General features: G+C 40.3%; 1 protein-coding gene across 1 annotated transcript; it reads right to left on the bottom strand.

Annotated features, from left to right (window-relative positions):
- On the bottom strand, positions 1-14,724 carry LOC139444664 (pyruvate dehydrogenase E1 component subunit beta, mitochondrial-like). The gene is made up of 11 exons (XM_071225593.1): positions 14,653-14,724; positions 14,472-14,534; positions 13,949-14,056; positions 8,684-8,746; positions 7,501-7,536; positions 6,930-6,992; positions 6,112-6,156; positions 5,193-5,370; positions 4,233-4,343; positions 2,762-2,995; positions 1-1,908 (listed from the first exon to the last, which is right to left on the bottom strand). The coding sequence occupies exons 1-11, from the start codon at positions 14,722-14,724 to the stop codon at positions 1,760-1,762; spliced, it is 1,122 nt and encodes a 373-aa protein (XP_071081694.1). The 3' UTR covers positions 1-1,759.
- Between the last annotated feature and the right edge of the window lie 373 nt (positions 14,725-15,097).

The raw sequence follows: 15,097 nt of genomic DNA, 5'->3' as shown, positions 1-15,097 counted from the left end.
TTAGGACCAGATTCTATTTATTTGTTTCAAATTGTATATCAGTTGACTCAATCTGCCATGGAAAGTCTCATGTGACACATTCATGAAGAATTTCTCTGAATGGTACTAAATACATGAATGGAAAGCCGTCATTGTGTCTGCTGCTGACTTAGAATAATACCTGTTTGGTCATCAATTTCTTAATAAATATGTCGTTTAAGATAGCAAATTCACTTTTTCGCTGCAGCATCAAAGAAGACAGGGTTGCCATTGTTATTCCATGTGATGTTTCAGTACAGGTGCCTGAACCAGTAGCTCTATCAAGCAAGTGATGTAGAAACCAACAGTGATCACTCCTTTGTGAAAGATACTAGCACCTCTATTGCAGCACTGCATTCAAATCACAAAGAAGTAGAAATCCAAAGTTGACTGGGTCTTCATTTCTGAAATGTCTGTCTGACAGCGTTAGAAACTAACAGTTTTGGTCCAATTGTCCTTATAATGATAATATGCATCAAAACCCTTATGATACCTTACTATTGGGCAGTTTGGCAAGGACTACAGGACTAGTGCCAATTTCTGACACTGTCTGACATTACCTTACTGGTGTGTTATTACTACAAGAACTACTTCTAACACTTTACATGGCTTGGGGGTTTGTAACTGAGTATTTGGCAAGACATCATTAAATATCAACTCATGACACAGGTATTGCTCACCCACATCAGGATGTTTCAAAAACCAACAATATTTTTAACAATGGGGCTACTTCATAACCAATCATGGCAACGAAATTAGAGAAAATGCATCAGTGAGATTCAATGTTTTTATCTCAGTCAGTTCATATTATTGCCACTATGTTTTTTGGTTCATTAACAATACTGTTCGTAGTGTGGTGATTAGTTTCAGCTATAATTCTCCAGGATATATGTCGCCTGTGGTACTGTGGACCCTCACACTGCATAACAAACAAGGTTTTTACTAATGATCAAATATCCCCCGATATTCCCAGTTCAGGAAAATTCACTTCATGTCGTGCCAGTCAAACTGGCAGTGTAACTATGTCATAAAATAAACATCAACAACCATTTGGAACAAAAGAACTGTTTCACATTTACATATTCATGTTAGCAAAAAGTTATCTTGCCTCTTGAATTAATTGTAACTGAATTGTTATTCAATCAAGAAAATAAGTTAATGACAATTATGTTTGATTTTTGTCATTTTATAGACAAAGAATACTACTCAACTTTTGATAGGGATATTCTGAGTTCATAGTGAGTGAGGTTTTACGCCGCTTTTAGCAATACTCCAGCAATATCACGGCGGGGGACACCAGAAATGGGCTTCACACATTGTACCCATGTCGAGAATCGAACCCGGGTCTTAGGCATGACGAGCCCTCTGAGTTCATAAGGAGATTATATGACATACAGTTTGGAAATGTGTATGTATCATTTGATAATTATTAGTTTAATTTCAAGTTATGATAAATATGTATAACCATAAATTTTATGATTTTCAAGGACAGTATGAAAAATGTCTGCATCTTTATCAAAAGTTGAGTTGTATATATGTTCTCTGGGAGTGATAACAAACGCACATGACCACACAAATACTGAACACCCATTTTCAGCACACCGGCCACCTCCTCGATTGAGACACCGACTAACAAGCACTTTTTGAGCCTATGCACAGTCTCTCATTGTATACACCTACGACCCTCGTTCTATTAAAATGGTAAAAGAACTGGTAATATCTGAACAGTTTCTGGAAAACATCAAGGGATGTTCAGACTCTTTTTGACAGCTCTTATAACATTGATGGGCTGAGGGAAGGCGCAGTCTTCGAGGGTCTTGGCATACGGTGTGGGGACATCGGCACCAGACACACGCAGGATTGGTGCATCAAGGTAGTTAAAGGCAGGACCTGAACAGAAGACCATTTAGTGAGTGAGTTGGTGAGCTGGATTTAAAGCCTATTTGAGCACTACTTCAGTTATATCATGCTGCGTTAGCATAATGTGGGAGGAAAGCCCAAAGTGAAATATACAGATTTCAGCCACTTTGGTGATACCAACGAGTACTATTTGGTGCTGACACCTACAAGCACATGTTGGGTACAGACAAACCTTGGATGATCATAAAGGCAAATCTGGGATTTGAACCTGAAGAGAGCAAATCCAGGTAGGACAAGCCATGACGTCCTACATTACTACAAAGCATTTGTTCCTAGTCGTCAGGCTGGAAGGCATTACTCCCATCCACTGTGCAGTTCTACTGGCAAGCCCCCAGCGTCTAATAAGACTCAGCTGACCAAACTTCACAAGGACATCACAAGGCCTTGTATCTATTTACACCAAAATAGAGATTCTGTGTGTTTGCAGGAATCATAAAGACTAATACCATCACTAATGCTCCAAACGGTCAAAGTGAAGAAAATCATATTGGTTCAAAGATACGATCTGCTCATACAAAAGTGTTCAGGAAAATGTGTGACATCTCAAGGCCATTCAAGAAAACTGCCATCTTGTATTTCAAAAGTCTTTGAAGACAATTACAAAAAATCAAACACTTTTAAGCCTTTCAGCCAATTTTCGAGGAAGACAAATCTTTTCCATGAATTGTTCAAAGTGTTTATGACGGATGCAACTTAACCTGAAAAGTTTACCAGCCCAAACAGTGAGGACAAAAAACAACCCTAAAAAGCATGATGTTCTACTCACTGGCAAGTTTTAAATTTGTATGCAACTTTGAAAGGGTTGCGTGAAAAGTGAACTTACTTTCTATCAAACGAGCACATATCTCAGATCCTACACCCGACTGGGGCCAGCCTCCCTCCACTGTCACCAGGTGGTTGGTCTTCATTACTGACTGGATAACTGTCTCCTCATCCAGCGGCCGAATTGACCTCAAGTTGACCACCTCACACTCAACACCCTGCCCGGCAAGCTCCTCCGCTGCCTGTAGACAGGTACCCACACATCGGGAGTGGCTCACTAGGGTCACGTGACTTCCTGGCAATCAAACAATCAGAAGATACATGAGAGTAGTCTGTGACTTAAGTTATTAGTCCGAAGTCAACTTTAGTAAAATTTGGTTCCGTCTTGTAATTTCAGCTAATGTCGCCTAATGACCATCCATATCATAACATTACAATTTACTGAATATAATGCCAAGAGCCAAGTTCTGGCTCGTAGACTCAAAAGCATTTTGCACAGACAGTGTTTAGGACAGAATATTTTTTCAAGCCAGGGCCTCAACAATTACATTTTTTACTTTTAAGGAGGAGCCTAATACAGTTGGGGAGATCCACATCACATTATGTTTCAGAACACCCAACATGTCAAGTTAATTTCTTTTATCATATATAGATCTATTTGTTTTGGTTTTTTTGTTTTGTTTTGCTTTTAGGGGTTTTTTTGGTGTGTGTGTGTATGTGTTGATAAATCCGAGGACAATTGTTTTTTCTTATAAACACTACTGGCAGTTGTACCACTATTGCTAGGTTTCTTTGTTGTTTAATGCCACATTCAGCAATACTCAAATCTTAGAGCCTTAATGTAACTGTCTAAATGATAACAGATTCAGTCACACTCTATTGCACAACAGGCACTTGTTAAGATTTCAGCCAAATTCACTTACATTTGTGTGCATTTTCTTCGCAAATGGACAGAAACACCTGCACATTTATATATTTGTGACACAGTGACGTTCCACTAATAATGGCAACAAAAGCTGTGTCGTGAGTGAGTATAGTTTTACGCTGCTTTTAGCAATATTCCAGCAATATCACGGCGGGGGACACCGGAAAATGGGCTTCACACATTGTACCTATGTGGGGAATCGAACCCGGGTCCCTTGAGTGAACGCATGAACCACTAGGCTACCCCGCCGCCACTCAGGCGACAAGACTACAATGCAGTGATGTAGCAGTAAAGAATGTTGAAAGGCTTCTCCTTCATGTAACAATACACTTACACTGGAATAAAGAGTACTATGTATACAGGAATGAGGTCATACATCACTCCTAATCTTTAAAAAATTGTTTCTTTGTCTATTACTCTGGGCTGCATCGCTTTGTATCAACAAGAAATTGACTTAAACCATGAAGCTGGAATATGAAACATCCATGACATAATTGCACAGGGATTACAAAAGCATACCATCAGAATGCTTACTACAAGACCCATGGCCTCAGTAGCGGTTGAGTGTAGGAACTGAAAACAGTTTCTATTAAACAAAATTACAAACCTGTTCTTTCAATTTTAGCTTTTCCTACAGGCAGGACGAAATCGGGGGATAATGCTTCATCGGAGATCTCGAAAGACGTGCCATACATCAGCTCGTTCTCCAAGAATACAACTACAAAATGAACAAAATGAACAGAGTGATCAGGCAGACTTGTTGAAAGGTATTTCTGATGTTTGTCAGCGGCAGCAAATGACAGATGCTCATATATATAATATATATATATATATATAGAGAGAGAGAGAGAGAGAGAGAGCTGTTGTGGCCTATCAGCACTGGAAGAGTGAAGAGTTACCTCCCCTGGTTGTAAACACCCATCACATGCATGATCCCTGGAGGAGTTTCATGATGTGACAGGTTCTAGAGACGAGGGCGATTCGAGGCCCTGAACTTGACTTGCTATATATCTGTTTTGTTTTTTTGGTTTTTAAGCCGCACTCAACAATATTCCAGCTACATGACACGGTCTGTAAATAATCGAGTCTGGATGACACAATCCATTGATTAATGTCATGAGCATCGATCTATGCAACTGGGATACGATGCCATGCATCAACCAAGTCAGTGAGTCTGACCACCCGATCCCTTATCACCTCTTATCACAAGCATGGGCTTCTTCAGACCAATTCTAACCCGGAATCTAACTGCTATATATCTTGTTGCCCAGTGCAAACGTTACACCTATCTGAAAACACATTCCTGTCAGCTTCCAATATTATTCCGAATTCAAGAACGGAGCATGAAAGTGAAAACGCCACTTTGAAAATTATTTCAATTATCATGGCATGTCTGCCTCATGTGGCAAGTATTACAGATCCTAGGCGTTGACCACTTTGGTGTAACCATGAACATCGGCATAGTGCTGACAAACTTAGGAACAAAATCAGCTCCAACTGGGATTCAAACCCAAGACCAATGTTTCTCGGCCACCTGTAACCCAAGAGTACAATGATGCTACCCTACCTGGGTTGGGGTCCCTGATAGCAGCCTTGAGCAGCCCCCTAGCATCTTCTGAGGAATAAGGGGAGAGAACTTTGAGTCCTGGACAGTGACTGTACCAGGCAGCGAAACACTGGGAGTGTTGGGCAGCCACGCCCATGGCAGCACCATTAGGGCCTCGGAACACAATCGGCACTTGCACCTTGAGAAAGAAAATGTGCAGTCACTTAAAGATGCAGCCTTTGTTTCACCATATTTAAAAACTACAGCTAGATTGTTCTCGTAGGTCACTGGAGACGTGATGTCAGTTGCCAACCCAAAAATTCAACTTAAAGTAACATGCCTCAATTTCAACAAGTTGAAAATATATACAAAATCTGCATACATTTCACCAAAGCAATACTTGCAACAGGTATGACATTTAACATATTACAGTCAGAGTGACACAATGCAGAATCACAACATTCCACAAGTGAGTGAGTGAGTATGGTTTTACGCCGCTTTAAGTAATATTCCAGCAATATCACGGCGGGGGACACCAGAAATGGGCTTCACACATTGTTCCCATGTCAGGAATTGAACCCGGGTCTTCGGCGTTACGAGCAAACGCTTTAACCACAAGGATACCCGACCGCGCCATATTCCACAAGTAGATAACCAGATGTCCTAAGATTGCATAAGGACTCATTTCTCATTCAGGCCTTTAATCATTGTGATTTTGTCAATTGCAATTTGCTCCAAATGTCTCGGATCAGGGAATATAAGTAAATACATGTTTTAATAGCTTGTATAATTTACCTGATATATCCCATCCTTAGAATATTGGACGTAAAATCAAAGAACAAACAGAAGCTGTGATATGATATTCATATTTCCAAAGTTTACTCTAAGGCCCAGATTTATTTTCCTCATTAATCTCAGCATGTTTTTCAATCCTACTCACAGTGCCGGCAGACATGTAGAAAGTCTTTGCAGCAGAATTGATAACCTGAAACAGAAAGAACATCAAATCTGTGTCAGAAGCCAGTGTTTTGTTGTTTACAAGTTCCTGGACAGTCCAATGCACCACTATTTGTTTGGATGTCTCATGGGTCATGAGGTACGTCCTTCAACAACTTGGAAAGACAAGTCAATAGATATCAGGACCATCTCATTTAACAATCTCAAACCAACCAAATCAGGCAAATCTGTTTTCCAAGGGGGATATTGAATTGTTTTCTTTCAAATGTGCTGCAGAACACTGATGAAGATGCTTGATGTGACCTTGTTAATTTAGCGTGCAAACATTACGTTTCATCTGTCTTTGACCTAGGTGAAAGTCGTCTCACTGTGAGTTAGTTTGCCTCATTCCTTTCACTGAAGTTGATAACATCCTTTTCAGTTTCTGCAACCTCGGGATTTTTTTGTTAACAGTACCGTCCATTAACATGTTCACTTCCCATGTGCTTGTCCAGTTCGCTTGTTGGAAAGTACATTCAAAGCTGGCCTCACATAATAACCATTGTTTGCTAAAAACAACATGGGATTTCTAAGAGTGCGCCAGGAACATATTCACACTGATTTTGATCCAAGGAACTCAGGACACTGAGAAGTGTCACATTATCTGATGTAATTCATGTTTCATGGAACATTACGAAAATTCCTAAGAAAGATTGTGTAGCATATCAAGATCTAAGCCTTGTCAAAGAGAAGCAATGTTCAACTTTTAAACCTAATCTCCACAAGTTCACCTAAAGACATCATTACTTGGGCAGTACCTACCTGATCTATGGCTTGCATGGAGAAGTTGAAGGTCATGAATTCACACACCGGCTTCAGTCCAGCCTGCAAATCAAGGCAACCTTCATGCAACTCAACTCCACAAACAAATCAACAGATGTTCTTTGTAGATCTTAACAGTAATATTTCACCACATCCCTTTCCAGACAGCAGTTCATGACTAAAGAAACCAGAGCTAGCCCTCAGCTAGTAAACATCATTAATGAGCCTACATATCCTACAGGAAATAAAGCCAGTAAAATAAGGTTTTCAAAACCGACTCAGTGAGTTCGGCTTAATGCCACTTTGAACAATACTTAAATTATATCTGGAAGGAAACAATACATATATATGTGTGAGGAAAGCCTTAAGTAATGTATGTCTAATACATTTATCACTTTGAGAAACCCATTAGCATGGGTACTGTGCTGGCAAACGTATGATCATGATCATAGGTTTCTGGGTTTTGGACACTGTCTCACTAAAAGTGTGTTACATTAGTCTGCATCATCTAGTGTTTAAGTGCATCAAGCATGAGCTTGCATGAACATATTGTCCATACATCAACACCTACCATAGCAGCTCCTACAGCAATACCAGCAAAGCCCAACTGCAAGACAAGCAGGGCAGGTATTAATAATACAGCATCATGGACACCACACAACAGTGGACATGTACATCAACATATACAGACTCTCTGCTAAGACGGCCACTACATTCACACCATGTGTCTAGACTCTCTGCCAGGAGGGCTACTACAATCATACCCTGTGTCTAGACTCTCTCCTGGGAGGGCCACTACAATCACACCCTGTGTCTAGACTCTCTGCTAGGACGGCCACTACAATTATACCCTGTGTCTAGACTCTCTGCTAGGACGGCCACTACAATCATACCCTGTGTCCAGACTCTCTGCTGGTAGGGGCCACTACAATCATACCCTGTGTCTAGACTCTCTGCCAGGAGGGCCACTACAATCATACCCTGTGTCTAGACTCTCTGCCGGGAGGGGCCACTACAATCATACCCTGTGTCTAGACTCTCTGCCAGGAGGGCCACTACAATCACACCCTGTGTCTAGACTCTCTGCCAGGAGGGCCACTACAATCATACCCTGTGTCTAGACTCTCTGCTGGGAGGGCCACCACAATCATACCCTGTGTCAAGACTCTCTGCTAGGACGGCCACTACAATCACACCATGTGTCTAGACTCTCTGCTGGAAGGGCCACTACAATCATACCCTGTGTCTAGACTCTCTGCTGGGAGGCCCACTACAATCATACCCTGTGTCTAGACTCTCTGCTGGAAGGGCCACTACAATCATACCCTGTGTCTAGACTCTCTGCTGGGAGGCCCACTACAATCATACCCTGTGTCTAGACTCTCTGCTGGGAGGGCCACTACAATCATACCCTGTATCTAGACTCTCTGCTAGGAGGGCCACCACAATCATACCTTGTGTCTAGACTCTCTGCTGGGAGGGCCACTACAATCATACCCTGTGTCTAGACTCTCTGCTGGGAGGGCCACTACAATCATACCCTGTATCTAGACTCTCTGCTAGGAGGGCCACCACAATCATACCCTGTGTCTAGACTCTCTGCCGGGAGGGGCCACTACAATCATACCCTGTGTCTAGACTCTCTGCCAGGAGGGACACTACAATCATACCCTGTGTCTAGACTCTCTGCTAGGAGGGCCACTACAATCACACCCTGTGTCTAAACTCTGCTAGGAGGGACACTACAGTCATACCTCAGTGATGGGTGTGTCAATTATACGCTTGTCCCCATATTTTTTCCACAGTCCACGAGTCACCTGTAAGTGAAGAAAACAGAGTGGTCATGACAAAGTGAATACATAGTTAAAACTTCATGATGACTAGTTTCCAACACCATACAAACTCATCTACATCACTTACACCTTCATATGCAACATTTCTTACAGGTCAGATCCGTAACTTTTATCATATGCATTCATTCATTTTCTGCAAGCTGTCTGTTTGGAGTTTTTAAGAATCATCTTATCCTAACAACACATGTTCCAAAGACAGGTGCTTGTATGTGCCCTGGATCCCTTGCCTCTGTCATCTGTCAACACCATATTTCATCACTTGGGAATATGTATAGTCTAAATGATTTAGGTCAATACAATACCGTTGCTCTCAATACGATACCATTGCTCTCAATACAATGCCCTCTAAGCTGGTTTGAGAAACTGAATATTGTTTTACACCAGAGTCAGCAATATTATAGCTACATGACAGTGGTGTGAAGTCCCGACCACACAAAACAAGTGGTCGGCAAGAATGATGATGACATACATTGTAACCAGAGCTAATTCAGCTCTTATCAACAGGGGGAGGGGGGGTCAATTCTTCCTTGGCATCCTAATGGGCACATGAAAGTAGGTGCCAGTTTGAGTCTGACCATTTAATATTTGGAGAGGTTTCTGTTAGAGTAGTAGTAGTAAGTATGGTTTTACGCCGAGTTTGGCAATATTCCAGCAATATCACGGTGGGCGACACCAGAAATGGGCTTCACACATTGCACCCATGTCGGGAATTGAACCCGGGTCTTTGGCGTGACGAGCAAACGCTTTAAACACTAGACTACCCGACCGCCACTTCTGTTAGAGAATATAAGAGATTATTTATTCCATCAAGACATTGAGTTTATCTCTCGAAACTCAGAACAATCTTTTCTTTTTTTTTATAACACTTTTTTCCCATGACATGTCCAAAAAAAATGTTTCTGTGGTGTCAAACCAGAGGCAATCATATACTTCCAGCATATCAAATGGTCGGCCCCTTAACAGCTCCTGTATAATATATCTTGCAATTTGCATCAAGAAAATATTTTGATAGACCTTTTGACTTGACATAAGAAGTGTGTGATCAACCTTCTGACTTGACACGGGAAGTGTGTGTGATCCACCTTCTGACTTGACACAGGAAGTGTGTGATCGACCTTTTGACTTGACATAAGAAGTGTGTGATCCACCTTCTGACTTGACACAGGAAGTATGTGATCAACCTTCTGACTTGACACGGGAACTGTGTGTGATCCACCTTCTGACTAGATACAGGAAGTGTGTGATCAACCTTCTGACTTGACACAGGAAGTGTGTGATCCACCTTTTGACTTGACACGGGAACTGTGTGTGATCAACCTTCTGACTTGACACGGGAAGTGTGTGATTCAACTTCTGACTCGACACAGTGTGTGATCCACCTTCTCACTTGACACAGGAAGTGTGTGATCCATGTTCTGACTTGACACAGGAAGTGTGTGATCCACCTTTTGACTTGACATAAGAAGTGTGTGATCCACCTTCTGACTCGATAGGGAATACTGTTAAAAGTGGCGTTAAAACACAACTCACTCACACCCACTCTGACTCGATACAGGAAGTGTGTGATCAACCTTCTGACTTGACACAGGAAGTGTGTGATCCACCTTTTGATTTGACACGGGAACTGTGTGTGATCAACCTTCTGACTTGACACGGGAAGTGTGTGATTCAACTTCTGACTCGACACAGTGTGTGATCCACCTTCTCACTTGACACAGGAAGTGTGTGATCCATGTTCTGACTTGACACAGGAAGTGTGTGATCCACCTTTTGACTTGACATAAGAAGTGTGTGATCCACCTTCTGACTCGATAGGGAATACTGTTAAAAGTGGCGTTAAAACACAACTCACTCACACCCACTCTGACTCGATACAGGAAGTGTGTGATCCACCTTCTGACTTGACACAGGAAGTGTGTGATCCACCTTCTGACTTGACACGGGAAGTGTGTGATCAACCTTCTGACTTGACACGGGAAGTGTGTGATTCAACTTCTGACTCGACACAGGAAGTGTGTGATCCATGTTCTGACTTGATGCAAAAAATGTGTGATCCACCTTCTGACTCGACACAGGAAGTGTGTGATCCATGTTCTGATTCAACACAGTAAGTGTGTGATCCACCTTCTGACTCGACACAGGAAGTGTGTGATCCACCTTCTGATTTGAAACTGGAAGTTAGTGGTTCATCCTCTTGAATAAGCAGAGAACAACTTTTCAGATTTTGTTTTACCAATAGGTGGTATAAAATAAGGATAAAAATAAAAATAAATACAAAATTCTTATTGAATGTGACCTCTTAAAACCAGCGAAGGACAGGCTCAATCATTATAAGGAAAGAAAAGGAAAGTTGATGTCATTTGTTATGTGTTCAATCCGTCCTCAGTGACCCATCTTGAAGAAGTCTTTTACCCTACTCAACAAAAGTAAGATAATTTGAATTTTATTCCACAAAGATGAAATTATAGGTTGGAGGATCAGCAAACCAAGTAACAATAAAAAAAATAGTGCCACACCACTGTAGCTCACCTGGATATTTAGTCAACAGTTTAAAATGTTAATAAAAAAATGTACAACTTTGTTGATAACATCTTCTGATTTATTGCACATAGCGCTGTTTCGATGTAGATTCTTACACTGTTATCAAGCTAGAGTGATAAGCTTGATAACAGTGTGAGAAACTACATCGAAACATCAAGATATGCAATAAATCAGAAGTTGTTATCCCAAAAGTTGTGTTTGTTATTTCCTATTAAACTTCTAGAATGACAATCAAAAGCTAGTTCAAAATTTTGCCAGCCACTGAAGAAAATGTAATGTCAGCTTTGCTATTCAAATATATTCTACATAAATACGAAGGCCAAAAGTATGAACAAATATGAAACCAGTAACTTTCCAAATCTGCAAGAATGAATGTACTATTGTTGAACATTGTAACAATACTCAACAGTCAAATTTACAGTAAAACTCAGAGCCTTCAAGTCTTTAGCAACCCATGCTTACAGTTACATACGGGATCGGGTGGTCAGGCTCGCTGACTTGGTTGAAGCATGTCATCGTATCCCAATTGCGTGGATCGATGCTAATGATATCACTGGATCGTCTGGCCCAGACTCGATTATTTACAGACCGCCGTCATATAGCTGGAATATTGCTGAGTGAGGGTGAAAACAACCAACCAACCAACTGAGCCTTCAATACCTTCCATTAGGTGAAAAATGTTTCTAAAGCCATATATATTTTTTCCAGTTGTATTGTTTGATAGTCATTTTTTAGAAGCTGATGGATGACAAAGCAGATACAATGTGTAGATAACAACTTCTTTATAATACTGTAATAGCAACGTTTAGGTATCGATCCATGTTCATTATTCAGTCTTGCTTAACAAGCATATAAGGAACTATGACGAAATGTCAGAACTACAGTAAAATAAAAAAAAGTTGTTATCCAAAATTGTGTCAACTTTGTTTCGAACTGTATCACAAAAAACCCCACCAAAATCCAAATAATTTAAACAAAATATGTCATCATAAGATATACATGACAAAGTTCATTATCATCCGTCTGCCCATATCAGAAATGTTGTTTAATGTATTTTGAGAGAAATTAAGAGCCTAACACTACATTTTAAACAGGAATGAAAGAACAGAGCCCAAAAAGGCTTTTTCAATACTGGTGCAAAGGTGGCCACATTTACTTCAGGTCGTGTGAAAAGTTAACTCAAAAAAAGATAGAAGTTGATTGTCTCGATAGAATGACAACCGGCTGCTATTTTGTAATGTTGTGTACAACAACATCTTTATTGCTCATAAAAAGCCACAAAATGTGGTGATTTATTTTAGCAATTATATCATCTTGCATTGATACAGAAAAAAAAGTTTCATATCATCGCATGAAAAATTACACTGCACCAGTGCACTGATGTATGGTTTCTCCCCTATTGTGTGAAGACGCTGACAACAGAAGCCAGAATGCCAGGCCATGAATTTAGCTCATTTGACTTTTAGTCAGGTGAGCCAAAACTGTGAATGAAGAATGTTTACTATTCTTCTTTATCCAAAAAGGATTTGTTTCTGTCAGGGATGGGTATGTTCTCTTTATTACATGTTTTCTGATGATATCATACATTCCATCAGAAATTACAGTACTATTAGGATTTTCTGTTTCATTTTCATATTTGTTTACTTCATCAAAAACAGCATACAGGCAAATAACAATAAATTATGTTTAAGTATGTTTTCACTTTGTTTTGTTTTTATTCTGGTTGGTTGAAGAGGTGAAGAGACACATCCTGTGAGTGCTTGGTGGTCTTTTAGCAGACAAGTATTTTATAGACAAATAAGTTGGGTTTAATTATGCTTCTTAAATATTCCTGCATTATCACAGTGAGGGATACCAGAAATGAGCTTCTGTGGAGAATCGAACCTGAGCCTTTGGCATGACAAGAGAACGCTTTGGCCACTTGGCTACCCTACTGCCCTCATGGCATAGGTCATTGATAAGGGCCACTGGTTTGCCAAGTCCACTCAATGTATGTTGTGCATATCTGTAATACTGTTGAATGGCCTAAAACGTATTGCCATAATCTGCACCAGTCAACACTGTCAACTCCTTCTATTCAAATTCCAGTGATCCAACAATGTATGTTGTGGTTTGTACAAGAAAGTAGGTACTGTCACACATCAGCTGCATCAAGATAGCACCCACATCCAATGTGAAGCTTTCCTTAGTCAAATCAATGACAACTTAACAAAAAAGCAAAACTGAGGCTTGAGGATGTTTTCGTTGTCACTTAAGTTGCATCTGGCACCACGTAACAAAGAACATTTAACAGAGCATGCTGATTTCACACAAGCACACAACAGAAAAACATGTTCTCAAGAGCAAGGGTTACCGCCAAAAGCAAACAAAAGCCAAAGACAGGCAAAAGGTTTCAAACAGAAAAATACTTGATGAAGCAGATTGTTACCTTTAGGGGAAAGACTACTTTTAACCATTGGTTGAAGGTCTCCAAATAACACTGAAGACTCATCAACACAGCTTTCTTTACTGATACATTATTGCCATAAATCAATTTACTGGGTTGTCAAGACGACCTTATGGTTTGGCAAGCATATTTCTTATTCCCCTAAACACAACAGTGCAGGCAAAGATCTGTTGATTCACCTTGTATGCTCCATCATACTGCGCGACTTCTTCTCCCAACAGAAACACTTTGTCATCGCGAGCTATCTCTTCATCAATTGCACTGTTTAAGGCATCTCGAACTGTCATCTATGAAAAACAAAACAGAAGAATTGTTTTAACTTCATCATATTATTAAACAACAATTCTCTTAAACCACTGTTACAAAATTTCATTTCGAATTTGGTTAACTGTAGAGCGTAATTACTTTCAATACATAACTTTTACTTAGTCGTTGGTAAATAGTGCCTATATTCCGAAAGCTGTGAGGCGCCAGAGAGGCGATTCTTCGACTGACACTGTAAGAAGTTTGCGGGCCATTCGTCCCAAATTGAGAATCCAAGGTCAAATGCACATTTACAATACATATTCTATGCAGATATGTTCGTTAGATGCAGGAGCTTATAACAAAAGTGAGACAAAGTGGAATTGCAAAACGGCAATTAAAACCCATAAAACAGTGGTTATTTCCTTTGACAGATAACACTAAGCGAACCCTACCAACCTGAGTTCCAGAGCGTGGAGCACTCAAACTTAGGTGTCGCCTCAGGACGCACCATGCCGTGTTCTGGAAAGAAAGAGAAGCATGTGCATAGTGATGCATCATTCGAAAATGTAAATATCCATTTACCGTTGTATTAAAAACAAAACTTGTAAAAAAATATGACAATGAAACAAATGATTACTTTCAGCAGTCGACTGCTTGTGATAGCTGCCATGTTGATGGCCGTGCCGGACGCGATGTACCCCAAACACATTTACTGTTAGGAATCCGTAGTGATCTCCCCTTTATTTTAGTGTGTTCGGTTAGATTAACTATGTGATAACCTGTTACGGATAAGCGTCATTTATCACTAAATCCAAGCCACACAAGAAGGACAAGAATTAAGTTTACCAAAAAGGAGATTGTAAAAATATGCACCCATTCTATATATTCTTTAAAGGGTGTTTAAAACTGGGAAAGGAAGAACCTACAAGTGGCGTTTTGTGGGAAGTTTGCCGTTAAAATCTTTTTATAAACTATATAAGTCGGTGTTTAAAGTATTGATATAGACTTATTCGTATGAGTCCTAAGCCTTTCTCCATGCCTGTTATAAAACGTAAAATCATATGGTGCGAGTAGGGCTTTAA

Source organism: Haliotis cracherodii, unplaced genomic scaffold (assembly GCF_022045235.1).
Source record: "Haliotis cracherodii isolate W230 unplaced genomic scaffold, xgHalCrac1.p SCAF_6, whole genome shotgun sequence".
Classification (NCBI taxonomy): Eukaryota; Metazoa; Mollusca; class Gastropoda; order Lepetellida; family Haliotidae; genus Haliotis; species Haliotis cracherodii.
The sequence above is the reverse complement of the archived record's forward strand: the minus strand, read 5'-3'. Positions and strand labels throughout refer to the sequence as shown.